The 19,365-nt window shown below is 32.5% G+C and overlaps 1 protein-coding gene across 5 annotated transcripts in view; it reads left to right on the forward strand.

Moving 5' to 3' along the window:
• The window catches only part of LOC115875041 (forkhead box protein P1-like), a 146,187-nt gene that overhangs the window by 98,783 nt on the left and 28,039 nt on the right, over window positions 1–19,365 (forward strand). The window contains exon 1 of one of the 5 annotated variants that reach the window (XM_030890380.1): window positions 288–634. The exons of the other annotated variants lie outside the window; for them this stretch is intronic. Within the exon in view, the coding sequence (XP_030746240.1) occupies window positions 593–634 (42 nt within the window). The 5' untranslated portion in view covers window positions 288–592. Of the gene's footprint in view, window positions 1–287; window positions 635–19,365 lie in introns of those variants that run through there. 5 annotated transcript variants of the gene reach the window in all.

Here is a 19,365-nt window from a genome sequence, read left to right on the forward strand (position 1 = left end):
CAGGGTATATTTTATTTTGATAGAAAGCCGGCAGTACTGGAATGAGAGTGAGGTGGTTTTTCGGCTATATTTTTGTCCGGGAAGGATCCCCAGGGCATTAGCATATCGGCTGCGCTGCAAGTCCATCTCGCGGCCGTATTTAGTGCGGGCCCGGGTCACGGGGCGGCTTGGCTGCATCCGCGGGGGGCGGCCGCGGAGGGGGAGGCAAGACGGGCGCAAGGTGTCGGTATTGCGCGACCGCCCCACTGCCTCCGCTGCCGCCGCCGCCTCGCGCTATAGATATACACACATACAAACAACACAAACTGCAACGGCGGCAGCGAGAGCCGGCGCATCGGCGATCTGGCGACGGGCCCGCCTACGGAGCGACGTCGTGTGGCGTCTCGGCGACTTCAATGACCCTTTTTGCGCAACAACACAACTAACTCTTGTTCTTTCTAGCGAAAAAGAAATAATTAATAGGGGGGCCGTAACCGTTTATGTGTTTAGTTGTGTTTAGGTGTTGTTCTGTGAGTGGTGTGTTTGTCGGCAGCCTCGTCGTTACGCTCGCGTTCGTGTCGCCAGTCCTCCACCACCGGCAACCCTTTCGCAAATGAAGTACTGCGAAACGCGAATGCTGGCGTCTTTTGCCCAGGTACTTGATTTATTTATTTCTTGTTTTCATAGAAACATATAACTGTCTCCAGGTATTTTTTATGTACTTTTTCTTAAACATTAAACATACGCGATTCTATATTTATTTATTTATTTTCCGAGAGATAATTGTAGTAACAAGTATTTTTCAGAATTCTTAAATATCTATATCTAAAACCGAATGCTGGATTTCCTCACAAACGTATACTATTTATTAATTTTATTACAAAAAGAAGCTGTAAACAATTTCCTTTTTTTATAAATATATGTATCTATTTATTTTCATAGAAATAGTGTAACTGCAGGTATATTTTATATACCTGTATTATTTGATTATTTGAATATTTTATATATAAAAAATATATTAGAGTTGGTGTTACACAGCAAAATAAAACACTAAATCACTACAATACACCAAAATAATTTTATCCAGTGTAAAATATAAAAGTGTTTTGGTGTATTGTGGTGATTTAGTGTTTTATTTTGCTAAAAAATATATCTTAAATATTAAAAATTTAAATATATAGTATATTATACTTAAATATATAACTGTTTTCTTTAAGTTACTATATGTAAATTGGATTCCTCTGCTAAGCTACTTTTTACTATATAAATGTGCATTTCTCTGAAATAAATAAATTTAATATTAAATATCTATGTATGAACGCGACTGCTATTTAGTTATTCATAATAGTTTTTCTAAGAATAAACACGTGATAAATAACTGTTTTAAACCACGTTAAGAATATTTTTTCTTAATTTATCGTATGTTTATCTAATTATCTTCTATGCTTATCAAGTTAAAAAAAAGTTTAAGTTTAAATGTTAATATTATTTATTACAAAATTAATCATAATACCGAACAATTAAAACTACCCCTAAAGCGCTGAACGGGAAACGAATAGAAAAAAATCGCCGCCTGACAAGCGAAAAAGGTCGAAAAATTTCGAATCAAGTTAATTGATTAACAGTCGCGATGATCGAAAACAAAACAAAGAGGCCCGAAGGAATCCTGAACGGGAGAAAAACGAAAATTCGCCGCTGCATTTTGCCAAACAACGTGAAAATGCCGCGATCCGTCGGAAAACGACGCGCTGCTACCCCAACGAACGCCGGAACGGCACTAACCCTGCACAACCCTCAGTTTACGCTGTTGTATACGATATATATAGCATCAAAACAACATATAAACATCAGCTGCTTTCCCCCAGTTTTCGGTCACTGTACAGGGCCGCATTCGCCCCGAACTGAAAACCCGGAAAATTCACTCAAGTTAAATGTTTTGGTTTTATTAGAAAAATGATTTTTTTAACCCTTGTTTTTTTTTTGAACAAATTTAGATGATGGTTAAAACATTGCCTACATAAAAGACCGCAAACTCAATGCCACAATGACCTATATCTGCGTTTTCCACGCATTGTGACTAAAATTGTGAATTTTCATGACTATATCAAGTCGAAAAAATGCCCATTTTTGGCTATTTTTTACACATTTTCAAATGCTTTAAGAACATAGTAAACAGAGCCATAAAATTGTGAAAATTTCAGCATTTGTAGGAAATTTTATATAGATTCGGAATATATACACCAGTGAAGTGTTCGGTACCTTGTCTTTGTGAGAAAATTAATTTTCTCACAACTTTTATCTCTCTTAATTTTCAAAATCAATTTTCTGTATCTATTACTATTCTCCTGCACAACAGCCTAGATTTCCCTATTCTATACCTCTTAAATAGTAAATAACAGCAGTTTTAACAAAATCGGTGACATGACGAAAATCGCTAATTTTCATGACTATACATATATGTATTGAAAAAAATCGAAAAATTACTCTTTTGGTGGTTTTTACCTGTTTTCAACGCTCTTACAAAAGTATTAAATCCGGTCGAAAAAATTTTACAATTTCAGCGCTCGTAGAAAATTTTATATACTTTTAGAAAATATATAAATAATGAGGTTTGATGCTTGTTTTTTTTTAGAATGTTGATTTTTTAAACCCTTATTTTTGAGCAAATTTTGATGATGGTTAAAAGATTGCCTACATCAAGGACCGTAAATCTAAGGCTACAATGGCCTATATTTTCGTTTTCTACGCCTTCTTATTAGTAAACAACAGCAGTTTGTCAAAATTGGTGACACGACCGAAACCGCGAATTTTCATTAGTTCATTTTTTACCTGTTTTCAAAGCCTTTACAAAAAATATTAAACCTGGTCGCAAAAATTTGAAAACTTCAGGGATTATAGGAAATTTTATTTACTTTTTGAAAATATATAAATATTAAGTTTTGAATCAGGGTTGGAAAAAATCATGATTTTTTTAAAAAAATCAAAAAATCAGATTTTTTTGATTTTAATTCAAAACAATATTTAAATCGGATTTCCAAATGACTAGGACTTATTTCCAATTAAAGTCCTATCCTAAATGGCTAAATCTATACCCCGATACCGATAACTAACAATTCTACGGGGCGTGTAATTTTTCCCCATCGGTCACCAATATATTCTGCAAAAAAGTCGTTTGCTTTAGATCAAAAGGATTTTTTTTCAAACGTCTCAAAAGCATTAATTTTTGCCATTTTAGTGCCTAGGCATAAAAGTAAAGCACTGTTAGGCCTAAGCACAAAAGTACAAAAATATATTATTAAACTGATATTAAGTGTCAAATTCAACGAGTGTACAAATTATTGCTCGATTACCTACTGTTTATATTATTTGCAATGTTTGAAATTGATTAAAAAATTATTTGTAATGTTTAAAAAAAATAGTATGTTCTATTCGGAGTAAAAATATACTTTTTGTGCCTCCCTGTAACATCGGAATAGCTTTACGATGGGCCTTCAAAGGTACAGCATCGTCAAAAAAGGATAATTTTTACCCCTAATAAAACAATACACTACTGTTCAGAAATAGTCTTAAGTCGAGAATGAAATTATTATGTATTATCTAATGTTAAAGTGTAAAGTACTTACTGCAGATCAAAATGTCGCGTCTGTAGGAATTTGGAAACTTACAACCCTTTCAAAAAAATAAATAAAATAACATATTTTCCGACAACGTTTATAGATTCTCGGGAATGAATATATAGTCTCTATATTAGAAAAACCTAGTTAAATAAATCCCTGCGTTCATCGGTCTAATGGATTCACACGAAATTAGTTCAAAAATCGGTCCAACAATTAGATTGATGAATAGATATTTTTATAACATTTACAATAATTATTTATCTGTTATATCTGTTATAGAAATATTTTTTATAGTTTTCTAGGACACATTTTTATAACTTTTACAGTTATTTTTTGATTTATTATAAAGTTTCAATAATTTTTTTTTTATATAAATCATATGATTAATATTAAAAAAATCACTTGATTTAAATCACGATTTAAATCATGATTTAAATCATTTGATTGAAATCACGCCTCCCTGGTTTGAATGCTTTGGTTGTTAGAAAATTAATTTTTTTAGGTTTTTGACCATCGGTTACTTGAGTAAATTTTTATGAGTGGAAAAAATGAAAAAAAAATCAACGGATGGACTATTTTTGATACATATTCACGGCACTTAGAATAATAATTAGCATAATGTGAAATTTTTGAAAATATCATGGTTTGTACAAAGAAAAAACGTAAATTTTGAGTGTGTAAACCCTTAAAAGGAGACACCCGTATTTTTGGAAATATAATATAGGAAATCATATAGGGGAATTCAACAGGATGAGAAATACTGTAGTCCTGTCCTGTCCGGGAAAAACAGGCAGGAGCAAATAGGGACAAATTGTCAGGAGCGGGACCAAATATCTCGGGTTTTTATCCTGGCGCTTGTCTCATCGTATTTAGCTCGAATTTTTTTCATTATCAGTTTTAAAAAGTATGCATGCTCTTCGTATTTGACGAGAGGCAGGCTACGTGGAATTAGGATGAGGCGAATAATTTGCCCTATCGCTTTTTTATCGAAGTTTTCGAACAGGGGTTCAAATTGAACGGAATGTGCTCCATCGTACGTACGCCAGCGATATTTTACATTGCTTGACACGTTTTTGTGCGCCTCAACTTTTTTTTGTTTCTTTTTATGACACGCCTAACGTAACTTTATTAATTAGTTCGATATTTGGCAGGCACACGGGAATGACAAGGGAAAATGCTGATGTTTTTCCGTAAGAGTTATATTTTTATGTGCACGATCACAGACACGAGTTTGAAAATCATATTTTATTACAAAAGCCAAATTTATAAACCCTTAAACGTTGACATATTCTAAATCTACATAACATTTCCTACAAGTTCTGATATTTTCAAAATGTACACCGTCATGTTTACTATTTTCAAAGAGTATTGAATTAGCGCAAACAATAGTCAAAAACTGTCATGAAATTGAAGATTTTTATCTAGTCATTTTGATGAAACTACTGTTAGTAATAAATTAAAATGCGTAAAAAAAGAAAATACAATCCATTTAAACCTTATGAGCACACTATTAGATGAATTATATAGTTTAAACTACAATCAAAAATTGTTCAGAAACAAGCGTTGAAATATTTTTTTTCACCAAACTCAACGCACTGAATCCTTTAAAGGTTTACATATCCGAAATCTACACAAAATTTCCTACAAAACCTGAAACTTTCAGAATTTTATAACTATGTTTACTATTTTTTCTAAGAGTCTCTAATACTGCTAGGTATTTCATAAAAGTGCATACCTTTTATTTAAGATAATATCTCAGAATAAATGTATACAAAAATATTTACTTGCATAGGGGACCCAGAAAAAGTTCCTCTGTTAAACGCATCCAGTAAAAATCATTTCACTATCACTTTTTCCCAAGAAAAACAGAAAATAACTGAAAACTTTACAAGAATTTAATAAATTGGAAGCCATATTGAGACAACTGACATTCTGGCCGCCTAGCGCCACCTATGCAAAATCTTTGAAACTATTAAGCCAGAATAAACAATATAAGTTTATTAATATTTTGTCTTTTTAATGTTTTATTGCCTACAATACCGTATTAAATATATTTATTAAATTATTATGGAAAAATAATAATTTATGGTTTTACGAGTACAGTATTAAATGTTGGACTCAAAATTAAACATCATCAAAAATCACTCGCTGAGAAGAACTCAAAAAAAATAATTTTCTTACAAAATCAAAGTTGTTGAGCCTTTATAAGTTTATATAGTCTAAATATACATAAAATGTTCTACAAATCCTAAAATTTTCAAAATTTTATAACTATGTTTACTATTTCTCTAGGACCCTTGAAAATGCAAGACAAAGCGGACATCCTTTACTTAAGATAATATCTCAAAAAAAATATATACGAAAATACTAACTTGCTTAAAGGATTCAGAAAAAGTTTCTCTGCTGAATACATCCAGAAAAATCACTTCACTATCACTTCCTTTCAAAGAAAAACAGAAAATTACTGGAAATTTTACAAACAATTAGTAAATTGGAAGCCATTAAAAAACAACTGACATACTGGCCATCTAGCGCGCTCTATGTACTATCTTTGAAACTATTAACCGGCCTGATTAATGTTATATTTTTTTTTCTTTTTAATGTTTTATTCTGCGTAATATCGTATTAAATATATGTATTAACTAACAAAATAATAGAATAATGATAATTTCTGGCTGTACGAGTACAGAATTGATGTAAAGGATGTTTTAACCATCATGAAAAATCCCTCAAAGACGCGTTCAAAAAATCATTTTTCTTACAAAACCTAAGTATTTCAGCCTTTAAAAGCTTATATGCTCTAAAATTATATCAAATTTACTACAAATCCAGAAATTTTAAACCTTTGATCTCGATGTTTACCTACTACTTTTCTAAGAGAGTTTTGCCCTCATCAACAGACAGTCAAAGAAAAATCCATTTCATACAAAATTATAGCATTTAATCTTATAACAATATATGTATTTGAAAAGTACATGAAATTACCTACAAATACTAAAATTTTCAGAATTTTGTAGTTATGTTTACTATTTTTCTAGGAGCCTTGTAAACAGCTGTTCAATTAATCGAACACCGGTAATCTTTGATATGAGATTCTCAAAATAAATATATACAAACGTACTTACATGCTTATGGAAATCAGAAAAAGTTCCTCTGCAAGCCACATCCAGAAAAACACTTCACTATCACTTTTTCCACATAATAAACGAAAAATTACTGAAGATTACATAAAATTTAAGGAAACTGGAAGCCATTGTCAAAAAAATGCCAAAGTAAAAAAGTAACACCACAGAACAAAAATGTTAAACGACTTAAGGCTCTGTATAGACTATTTTTAAACAGTAAGGCCCGGTTCACATTAGATATTAATAAATTTTCCTTTTTTATATACTTTTTTAGAAAAGAAAAGAAACTTCTGTTTAGAATTAACTGTATAAATTGTAAATACGAAATTAATAGTCCTTGCAATTACTTTACTCGATGTAAAGATATTTAGGTGAAGTTTTTTGTCCATATGAATGTTTGATGATGAAACATTCAAAAACATATCAAAAGCTCCAAAATTGACGGAAAATAAGTAACAGCAAAGATATTATACAACTTCTTACTGATTTACTGATCTGATTGGGGAAATTAAAATAAATAGAATATCTAAAACAGAATAAGAAAATTCCGAATATCTTTGCCTATATTAAAAGATTGAATGAAAAAAGTTTTGCCGGTTAAATAAGTTGTGTTTTCTTTTGTCTCGCAGCGTCTCTTTTTTATGAATTTGCAGTTGAAAGTTGAAGGGAAATAATTTTTCTCTTGAGCGATGTCAGTTGGCAAAAGTTAAGGGGCTGCGGAAGTGTCAGAGAGCAATTTAGCATCTTATTAGGTGCATGCCTTTGCTTCTGTACAGTCAAATAAGGAGGAAAAACTGAAAAGAAACATAAAACATCGGTGAGGGCGAAAGAACAATGGAATTAGGAAGGACGTTGGAGCGGTAGAAGTAAAAAACTCCCATCCGAATAATTTGCTGGAGAAAAATACAGTTGAGTAAATATCTGTATTTGTGATGAACGGTATAAGAACGGAGGGACAGGGGTAGAAAATGGGGGGATAAAGGGAGCCGGACGGGGGGGCTATACTCGTATTTACACGCACAGCAATTTAAATATAAAAGGTCGAAGGCGGGGGACTCGTTCAGGCGCCATGTTGCGAGGCAATAATCAAACCAAACCCCTCGGGAATCGCGCGACCATCTTAAGAAAAAAGCGAAGAAATGGACTAAGCGTAAATAAAAACCTAATAATGCCCGCAGATCGCTCAGCGGTATCTTTTAAAAGACTCCTTAATAAAGGCTTGATTTACTTTAGGGGTGCATAATTCCTATTTAATGTATATTTTACAGTAAAAGCCGTCAATCCATCGAAGCCGCTTTTCTTCTACACAGAGCTCTGTAATAATACTCTTCATTTAAGACCTTATATTGCCATCGCTTAAGCCAACAAAAAACACTAGCATCTACGTCCCACTAGTTTACTCAGGCACTCAACAATACCGGGTGCGTCTCGAGAGTGGCTCATCCCTATAACTTTTTTATTTTTTCAGATAAAAACTCGAGATTTGGTATGCTAGTATATGACATATATTAGTATTGATTGACGTATTCAATTGTTTTCGGTCCCTTCCTGTTTCACCGGAAATGACTACAACTTTTGATTTTTAAATAGCACCCTCGGTATTTTGTTACTTTATTCCTTTGAATAAGAAGACTAAGGAAGGAGCATAATGCTATATATGCATGGTGGACGAAAAAGCCACCATAAAAGCTCTCTAGGGTGGGGATCCTTGACAGTTCTGTTTGACGATTCATTTGACACATTTGAATTTGATTTGAAATTTTGTGGATTTGTCAGTCTTTACGGAGCTTATTTTATGTTATTTATTATTTATTCTACTACTGATAGTTGTATAAAGGTAGTAAATCTAGATGGAAATTGTGGCAGAACTTAAATTAACAGTGACACTATCGCGATTTATCGAAAAAGACTCTAAAATAGTTGGTTGTGTAGCGTGCGGTAGATCTCGGCAAAAATTGAGTGAAACAATGGAACAACTTTTCGCTAGTAAGTGACTATATAATATACATACGTGTAGTAAACCGATCATTTATGAAATTCACTTAAATTAACTAAATTATATATTTTTCTTGCATTTTAGCTTTTATTTATTACTTGTCAAAGATTAGATGTCAAAGAATTTAGATACGTTAATTTGACTTACCTGCTTCAGTAGCGTATCGGATGTTTGTGTTAATAAATACTTATTATAACTTATCTATTTTTTATTAGAATTATATATTTTTATAACAATTTTAATAACTACCAACATTTATTCACAACGTAAAATAAAACAACAAATTATTGAGTCTACCCCACGTCTACCCTACATCATAGTTTTACATTTTTAAATAAAATTAGAACGACACTGATAAACCGGAATTTAAGTCGGCCATATTTGAGGCCCATCGCGGTGTACCTAAGACCTAGATATAAAATGACACTCTGAATAGAAAATGACACTCTGAATAGAATGAGATATCATGTCAACTTTTGACATATTCAAATATGATTTATTTTAAATTGCAATTGCAAGATGCGATTCATAACGACAATTTGACTCGAAATACCAAATGTATGGTACCAAATTATTCGTAAAAAAATGCTTTTTCCAAATATGCTAATGAGCCACCCTCGTTCCATTTGAAAAAATTGAGATATGATTAAAAAACGATTTGGGCATCTTTTAACAGGCCAGGACAAGACACTAAAAATATTAGACGATCAAATATATTTTTCCAAGGCTCCCTAATTAAAAAATAGTGTTTTCAACACTCTAGATTGAAATTTAAAATACAATTCTGTTTTAAGCGAAAATTTCAAAAGTTGACAAATGATATGTCAATCTATTCAGAGTGTAATTTTCTATTGAACAAAGTAAAAATATACCGAGGGTGCCATTTAAAAATCAAAAGTTGTAGTCATTTCCGGTGAAAAAAATTGAATACATCTGCGGGTTGTAAAGTTGTACGGTCCGGATCAATCGTTCAACAAATTAAACCAAATAACAATCCAACTTTAAAATAAACCGTAAAAATAAACGTCTTTAGTTTAGCTAACAACTGAGAATCATGAAATTAAGGGACAACAAACGGCAACATTGTTGGGTGCCTGAGTAGACTAGTGGGACGTAGATTTCATTACTTGTGCTATTACGAAACACTGGCAAGTTTTACTTTATTTAACTACTAATTAAAAGATATATTCATAGAGTATATCCTTATTTATCAGACTGCATGTTTATTTGTAATTGGATAAATTCATATGGATGTAGGCACGAAGTAAACATCAGTGTTTACGAAAATTCTATTCCATTTTGCGGTACAAGACAAAAAGACGAATTTTTGAATTGATTGGAGACTACAGTTTCATCACAGGCTTTCGAGATGAACAAACAAAAACTTCCCAGCCGTTCTATCCTGATTGTCAATTTCCTATTTTGTAGCCGGGCATAGGCTACACTCTATTTTCACAAACTTGAACGTTCGATACATTGTTTTATGTTGTTTAATCGTCCTATAGAATTTTTACTGAATATGTTCACCCCCCCCCATTTATATCTTCAATAGAAAATTTACAAAATAAAATAATTCCTTTTTGTAAACACTGCAAACCAACGGAGACCAACTTATCATCAGTGATTTACTAATAAACAAATTTACCTAAAAGACAAAAAAATGCTTAACGTTTTGGGAAGTATATCTTCTAAGTCTATAAAACCGTTGACGTTCTACTCTGTGCCCTTTATCCCATGCATGTTGACAAATCTTAGATTTGTAAAAATCGTCCTTTCTTAAATAATCTTTATGTTCTTTAATACGAACATTAAAGGGTCTAGATTCACCAATATTAAATTTATCACATTCACATGGTATTTTGTACATTACATTTTTTGTTTGTTGTCCAGTGTTCATTGGTTTAGTGTGGGTTAAAATGGATCTAAGTGTATTTGGTGTTTTGAAGGACGTTCGTATGTTATATTGGTTCCTATCTTTCTTATTTTCCCCCTTTATTATTCCCAAAAATAACAAAAACACCTTGAAGTAGATGACTTGTACCCAAAGTAGTGAACCATTAATTTGTTATTTTAAAATAATCAAAGTGTGTTATAGTTTTAGTAATAAACCCTTATTTAGCTCAATTATGCACTGAACTAATCAAGAACATCTGTGAGATAATTATCAAGATCAAATATAGGATTATTTGAAGTTGGTATAGGACCCTTTAATAAAGTTTGCGATGAATTCCCATAGTTCCCAAGACGGTGAATATCTTAATAGGAAAACAAAAACTTCGGGCAGTCGTGACTACGAAATTTCGCAGTTTATAGCCGTTTGGGCGGGCCAGCTATATATCCGCACACTTAAACCTTAGGTAATTTATGAATGTCCAGTCGATGCACCATATGCTGGACGACTGGCCCTGCCAACGACAGGGGCTATTTGTAATTGCAGGGGCTAAACAAGGACCGGAGCTAAATATTAATAACTCGCACTCAATTACCTTACACTTACCGGCTAAGGATTTATATTAATTGTGGACCGTTTAACCTTCTTCTGCGTCCCTTTGCGACTAGGGCAGGCCCTTAATTTATCGCCTCATTCCTAATCTTATACACAGTTAGTATTAGCAAACATACAGGGTGTTTCAAAATCATGTGCCATCTCTCGTGGAGAGATTCCTCACGTAAAAATAAGATTTATTTTTCATATCAACATAGGTCCGATTCTGCTTTATTTCGTAGCTACAGAAGGGTGTTAAAGATCTATTATAATTTTTTTCCGAGTAATTTTAGTGGTACGAATGAAATTTTGTGGGTAAAGTTTACTTTAAATTGTACAGAATTGAACGCTGTACGTGAAAGGCCTCTTACAATTTTTCGATAAACCTACTACTCCTTCAAAAGTTATTCACTGTTAAAGTTAACCACTCGGTAAATTCCTAATTTCTTCAACTTTTTTGACAAAATTATGATTATTTTTGAAAAATGTAATCTATTACGAACGAAGAGATATTTCTAAACGCTTCATTTTTAATCAGAATCAATGGTTTATAAGCAAAAACATTGATTATTTCATAAATTCAAATTCGTTACAATTTTTTAAACGGTTTAATATCGATACAAGTTTTCTGCAGTTAGACAGTACGAAATGGTTAAATGGATCCTGGATATATGAGAGGCTTAGAAATTATAAAAAATTTCGGAGTAGTTAATGATACTGCCGAATAAAGAGGATACATAATATTTTATCTGGAAGTGAAGATGAAAAACAATATGTGATTCAGATTGTAAGCGAGTGTAAGAAGAAATATCAAAATCCAATTGAAGAATGTTTATTAAAATAAATCAGCTATACTTAAATGGTTTAAACTTCATTAGACTTGATGATTTCTTAATTCCCAACCTTAACACCATCAGAATTGTATATTTTTACAGTAATAGATTGAATTTTTCAAAAATAATTATAATTTTGTCAAAAAAGTTGAAGAATTTCGGAATTTACCGAGTGGTTAAATTTAACCGTGAATAACTTTTGAAGGAGTAGGTTTATCGAAAAATTGTAAGAGATCTTTTTTGTAGAGCGTTCAATTTTGTACAAAAAAATATATGACTGTCATGGCTGCTAGAAAACAAGATCGAGAGAAAAAAAAATATTTGCAAAAAGTGGCTATGTAATTCACACATAAATAAAAAAATTCCTATGTAATTTAAATGGTAAATAAATCGCCTTTGGGGCAAGGTTTATTTTGAATATTAAGGGTTTACAATGGTCTGTTATTTTTTTTTAGACTATAAACTAAAAATATAGAGGGCGTCGTGAGAGAAATGATCAATTTTGTAAATGACGGACACCCTAATCAGTATACCACATTATGGTATGATCTTTTACATGCTGAGAAAACTTTTCTCTCACATCACAGTATAACCCAATACTATATTACGATTACTCATTGTATATTAACTTAGGTGGATTATTACGATACGACGAATTTTCGTTTTATATTCGGTAATAAAGTATAAAATTTCGCTAATTCGGTGGGGACCAGGCAAGGCAAAAGTGGAAAATTGCCAAAGTAAGACGCAAGCAAGTTCAATTATGAGAGTTGCATAAAACGCAATCGGAGGGTGATCGGGGATGGAAAACTGCGCCAGGGCGATATTGTCTGTAGCGATAAACCAGGCCCGACGGCCTATAATATAATAAAGCACCCCTTTTACCACCCCCGAATTACAAACAGAGGGTGCCGCCGTTCCGTTCCTCCTCTTTCTCGTATTAATGATTCAATATCAATTAGTGGATACACTGAATTATATAAACTTAATCTTGGCCCTCTGCGGAGAAGAAACAACGCTAGAAGAACGGCTGAATTTTTCAGGCGCGGAAAAATTGGCCGCGGGTGTCCGAGGGGTAGAGATTCAAATAAAAAAAGTGGCTCGCAGTATGCATAAACCCTGCAGGAACCACCCTCAAGTAAGACCGATTTTTATGAAAGGCCACAGCATTCGGCTTATTATACTGCTAAAATATGGCAATTATATTTAAATTACTATATCTTTAATAGTTTTTGATGAGAATAGTCTTACTGCAATCCAACACCATACTTTTTCAGCTAATGGTACACTGCTGATGGACACATGCCATCCAGTTCTAAGTATAACGGTCTTCCGCTTATTATACAGTTAAAATATTTCTGTTATAGTTAAATTACAATAATTTTAATAGTTTCTGATGAGAATAGTCTTACTGCAATTCAACACCATACTTCTTTCAGCTAATGGTTACACTGCTGATGGACACATGCCATCCAGTTCTAAAGTATAACGGTCTTCCACTTATTATACAGTTAAAATATTTCTGTTATGGTTAAATTACAATAATTTTAATAGTTTTTGATGAGAATAGTCTTACTGCAATTCAACACCATATGTCTTCAGCTAATGGTACACTGCTGATGGACACATGCCATCCAGTTCTAAGTATAACGGTCTTCCGCTTATTATACAGTTAAAATATTTCTGTTATAGTTAAATTACAATAATTTTAATAGTTTTTGATGAGAATAGTCTTACTGCAATTCAACACCATATGTCTTCAGCTAATGGTACACTGCTGATGGACACATGCCATCCAGTTCTAAGTATAACGGTCTTCCGCTTATTATAAAGTTAAAATATTTCTGTTATAGTTAAATTACAATAATTTTAATAGTTTCTGATGAGAATAGTCTTACTGCAATCCAGCACCATACGTCTTCAGCTAATGGTACACTGCTGATGGACACATACCATCCAGTTCTAAGTATAACTGTCTTCCGCTTATTATACAGTAAAAATATTTCTGTTATAGTTAAATTACAATAATTTTAATAGTTTTTGATGAGAATAGATTTACTGCAATCCAACACCATATGTCTTCAGCTAATGGTACACTGCTGATGGACACATGCCATCCAGTTCTAAGTATAACGGTCTTCCGCTTATTATACAGTTAAAATATTTCTGTTATAGTTAAATTATAATAATTTTAATAGTTTTTGATGAGAATAGTCTTACTGCAATCCAACACCATATGTCTTCAGCTAATGGTACACTGCTGATGGACACATGCCATCCAGTTCTAAGTATAACGGTCTTCCGCTTATTATACAGTTAAAATATTTCTGTTATAGTTAAATTACAATAATTTTAATAGTTTCTGATGAGAATAGTCTTACTGCAATTCAACACCATATGTCTTCAGCTAATGGTACACTGCTGATGGACACATGCCATCCAGTTCTAAGTATAACGGTCTTCCGCTTATTATACAGTTAAAATATTTCTGTTATAGTTAAATTACAATAATTTTAATAGTTTTTGATGAGAATAGTCTTACTGCAATCCAACACCATATGTCTTCAGCTAATGGTACACTGCTGATGGACACATGACATCCAGTTCTAAGTATAACGGTCTTCGGCTTATTATACAGTAAAAATATTTCTGTTATAGTTAAATTACAATAATTTTAATAGTTTTTGATGAGAATAGTCTTACTGCAATCCAGCACCATATGTCTTCAGCTAATGGTACACTGCTGATGGACACATGCCATCCAGTTCTAAGTATAACGGTCTTCCGCTTATTATACAGTTAAAATATTTCTGTTATAGTTAAATTACAATAATTTTAATAGTTTTTGATGAGAATAGTCTTACTGCGATCCAGCACCATATGTCTTCAGCTAATGGTACACTGCTGATGGACACATGCCATCCAGTTCTAAGTATAACGGTCTTCCGCTTATTATACAGTTAAAATATTTCTGTTATAGTTAAATTACAATAATTTTAATAGTTTTTGATGAGAATAGTCCTTCTGCAATCCAACACCATATGTCTTCAGCTAATGGTACACTCCTGATGGACACGCCATCCAGTTCTAAGTATAACGGTCTTCCGCTTATTATACAGTTAAAATATTTCTGTTATAGTTAAATTACAATAATTTTAATAGTTTTTGATGAGAATAGTCCTTCTGCAATCCAACACCATATGTCTTCAGCTAATGGTACACTCCTGATGGACACGCCATCCAGTTCTAAGTATAACGGTCTTCCGCTTATTATACAGTTAAAATATTTCTGTTATAGTTAAATTACAATAATTTTAATAGTTTTTGATGAGAATAGTCCTTCTGCAATCCAACACCATATGTCTTCAGCTAATGGTACACTCCTGATGGACACGCCATCCAGTTCTAAGTATAACGGTCTTCCGCTTATTATACAGTTAAAATATTTCTGTTATAGTTAAATTACAATAATTTTAATAGTTTTTGATGAGAATAGTCCTTCTGCAATCCAACACCATATGTCTTCAGCTAATGGTACACTCCTGATGGACACGCCATCCAGTTCTAAGTATAACGGTCTTCCGCTTATTATACAGTAAAAATATTTCTGTTATAGTTAAATTACAATAATTTTAATAGTTTTTGATGAGAATAGTCTTACTGCAATCCAGCACCATATGTCTTCAGCTAATGGTACACTGCTGATGGACACATGCCATCCAGTTCTAAGTATAACGGTCTTCCGCTTATTATACAGTAAAAATATTTCTGTTATAGTTAAATTACAATAATTTTAATAGTTTCTGATGAGAATAGTCTTACTGCAATCCAACACCATATGTCTTCAGCTAATGGTACACTGCTGATGGACACATGCCATCCAGTTCTAAGTATAACGGTCTTCCGCTTATTATACAGTTAAAATATTTCTGTTATAGTTAAATTACAATAATTTTAATAGTTTCTGATGAGAATAGTCTTAATGCAATCCAACAACATATGTCTTCAGCTAATGGTACACTGCTGATGGACACATGCCATCCAGTTCTAAGTAAAACGGTCTTCCGCTTATTATACAGTTAAAATATTTCTCTTATAGTTAAATCACAATAATTTTAATAGTTTCTGATGAGAATAGTCTTACTGCAATCCAACACCATATGTCTTCAGCTAATGGTACACTGCTGATGGACACATGCCATCCAGTTCTAAGTATAACGGTCTTCCGCTTATTATACAGTTAAAATATTGCAGTTATAGTTAAATTACTATAATTTTAATAGTTTTTGATGAGAATAGTCTTACTGCCATCCAACACCATACTTCTTCAGCTAATGGTACACTGCTGATGAACACATGTCATCCAGTTCAAAGTGCGACAGCATGCTGCTTAGTATGCAGTTAAAATATTTCTGTTATAGTTAAATTACTATGTTTTTAACTCATGCTCTCTAACCCATTGTCATACTTCTTCAGTTAATGTTACATTGATGCTGGACATATTCCTCCCACCTTAGTTCTTGTAGTGATACTAAATTTTTCAGAGAATTGATTTTCGTAGAATCGATTCGAAAATTCGTAGCCAAATTGACTGGACTAAAGGAGGAACAAAAAGCATTTGGAAATCAAGCAATCCATGCATGTGATAAATGTGATTGATTTTCCCAACGCTTGCTGGCTAGAAAGGACCCGCATTAAGCTCCAGGAAGCTATGTATCTCGAAGCAATGGTCCTTTAATAATACCTGTACACCTTTTTCTTGGGGTAAACGATTTATTACCTTTCTCGTTAGGATATAAACTTGATATCAATTTATTTTATTTCTACAGTAGATTTAAACGCATTACTAGCTTAGTAAAAAGGTCAATTAAAATTCTTTTTAAGTGTTCAGAGGTGATATGTGACAATCAAGCATGTTATAAATTGAAGGTATTTTATTTTGAAGACGAAGTATAGCCTAATATGTGGAATACGTAAAAGGGGGGTCTATACCTTGAAATTTATGTAAGGGTTATACGCAGAGAGAGCCGAGGGATATTTATCTTTCTTATTATTAAAATAATATCACACAAAACAAGCACGAAGAATTACTTTTTCATTTTTATGGCGCCATATACTCGGCAGAGGGCATTATCGTTGTATAAACAAAATAGGATTCCTTTAAAAGTAGCCCGTATATTTCTTCTCCCCTAAGTAATCGTCTGAAATGAAGTATGCCTTGCGAAATAAAGGACCGCGTCTATAAAAATTCTTCTGTTTTAAGTTGAAATTACTTGGACGTGTTTTTTTTTTTGAACGGGCCCTCTGTTGTCCAAAAGTATAAAATACTGCTTTTAATATACAAAAATATGACCGTTTTAACTGTCTAGTGTCCCCTGGAATGTGCCGTAAGGAAACGTGACGCATAGGCTCCCTTTTATAAAAAGGTAAAAAGGGTGAAACCTAGGGGAAACGACATCTCCACCGGACGCAATAGTAATATTGCCCTATAAAACATATCCTTCCACTTTCTTTTCTTTATTTTGACAAATACGGCTTTAGGAAATTTATTATCCAACTGTATCATTTAAATACGTGTGTTAAGTTAGCACAACCACTTTAAAAAAAATGTATGAAACTATGTGGAATAATTGCCGTAAATTAGCCGTGAAAACGAAAAATTTGCCGCTCTTCGCTTCTTTGCAGCTTCTTGCTAATGTTAAATCGATGGTTGTGCTAAGTTAATATTAAGTTAGCACAACCACCATTGGAAATCAGTGAAACAACATAGTTAGGAAATTTATAGTATAGCAGGAATTTGCCGTTCTTAGGTACAATTAAAAGAAATATCCTCCAATCATTCTCTATCCCCTTGCAACAAAAAATGTAATAGCGTCAAGGTCACATATTAAGTTAGCAATTATTTGTCGCTCTATTATTTGTTTACAAAATCGATAATTAACGTCAACAATAACATTAAATTAGCGCGATTTTTCTTAAAATTCACTAAATGGGATCAATAATGAATTTATAGTACAACATGAATATGCCGTAAACAAGCCGTGAAATCAAAAAATTTGCCGCTCTTTTATTTCTTTATAAAATCTACAGGGTGATTCAGGCTTACGAAAAAGCTCTATGTGTGGTTTTTAGTTTTGAATTTCATTTCATTTTTTTTAATATAATATGGGGCAATGGTAACGCCCATTCTGAAAATATTTTTGTCAGCATACAGGGTGATCCAAACATATTTTCAAACCAAAGTTGTATATTTTTAAATGGAATGCTATATATATATATATTTTTAGCTCAGTGGATTTGCCAACCGTTTTTAAACTAAATTTATTGCTTATTTAAAGTTCCCTGAAAATTCTAAATTCTAAGAATTTAAAAAAAATTTAACAGGAAGTACTGAATAATAGTGTCTTCTTCAAAATTCGGTCTTCCAGAATTTGCAATCTTGTTTGATATATACAAGGTGAGTCAAAACAAAATGTTGTATTTTCATCTACTATTTTAAATGGAACACTCTGTATTTCGTGTCATAATCGAAATAAAAGAGCGACAAATTTTTTGATTTCACGGCTTGTTTACGGCATATTCCTGTTGTACTATAATGCCGTAAATTAGCCGTAAATTTGCCGTGAAAACGAAAAATTTGCCGCTCTTCGCTAAGTATGTTAAATCGATGGTTGTGCTAAGTTAATATTAAGTTAGCACAACCACCATTGGAAATCAGTGAAACAACATAGTTAGGAAATTTATAGTATAGCAGGAATTTGCCGTTTTTGTGCCGTTCTTAGATACAATTAAAAAAAATATCCTCCGATCATTCTCTATCCCCCTGCAACAAAAAATTTAATAGCGTCAAGGTCACATATTAAGTTAGCACAACCATTCCAGTAAACGTTAAGTAAAATGCCTGAAATTAGATGGAACAATTGCCGTAAATTAGCCGTAAATTCACCATGCAATCGAAAAATTTGCCGCTCTATTATTTGTTTATAAAATCGATATTTTTTTTAATTAACGTAATCGATAACGTTAAATTAGCGCGATTTTTCTTAAAATTCACTAAATGGTATCAATAATGACTGTATAACAACAGAAATATGCCATAAACAAGCCGTGAAATCAGAAAATTTGCCGCTCTTTTATTTCGATTATGACACAAAATACAGGATGTTCCATTTAAATAGTAGATGAAAATACAACATTTTGTTTTGACTCACCTTGTATATATCAAACAAGATTGCAAATTCTGGAAGACCGAATTTTGAAGAAGACACTATTATTCAGTACTTCCTGTCAAATTTTTTTTTAATTCTTCGAATTTAGAATTTTCAGGGAA

The sequence above is a fragment of the Sitophilus oryzae genome, unplaced genomic scaffold (assembly GCF_002938485.1).
Source record: "Sitophilus oryzae breed Bouriz unplaced genomic scaffold, Soryzae_2.0 scaffold_1318_pilon_pilon, whole genome shotgun sequence".
NCBI lineage: Eukaryota > Metazoa > Arthropoda > Insecta > Coleoptera > Curculionidae > Sitophilus > Sitophilus oryzae.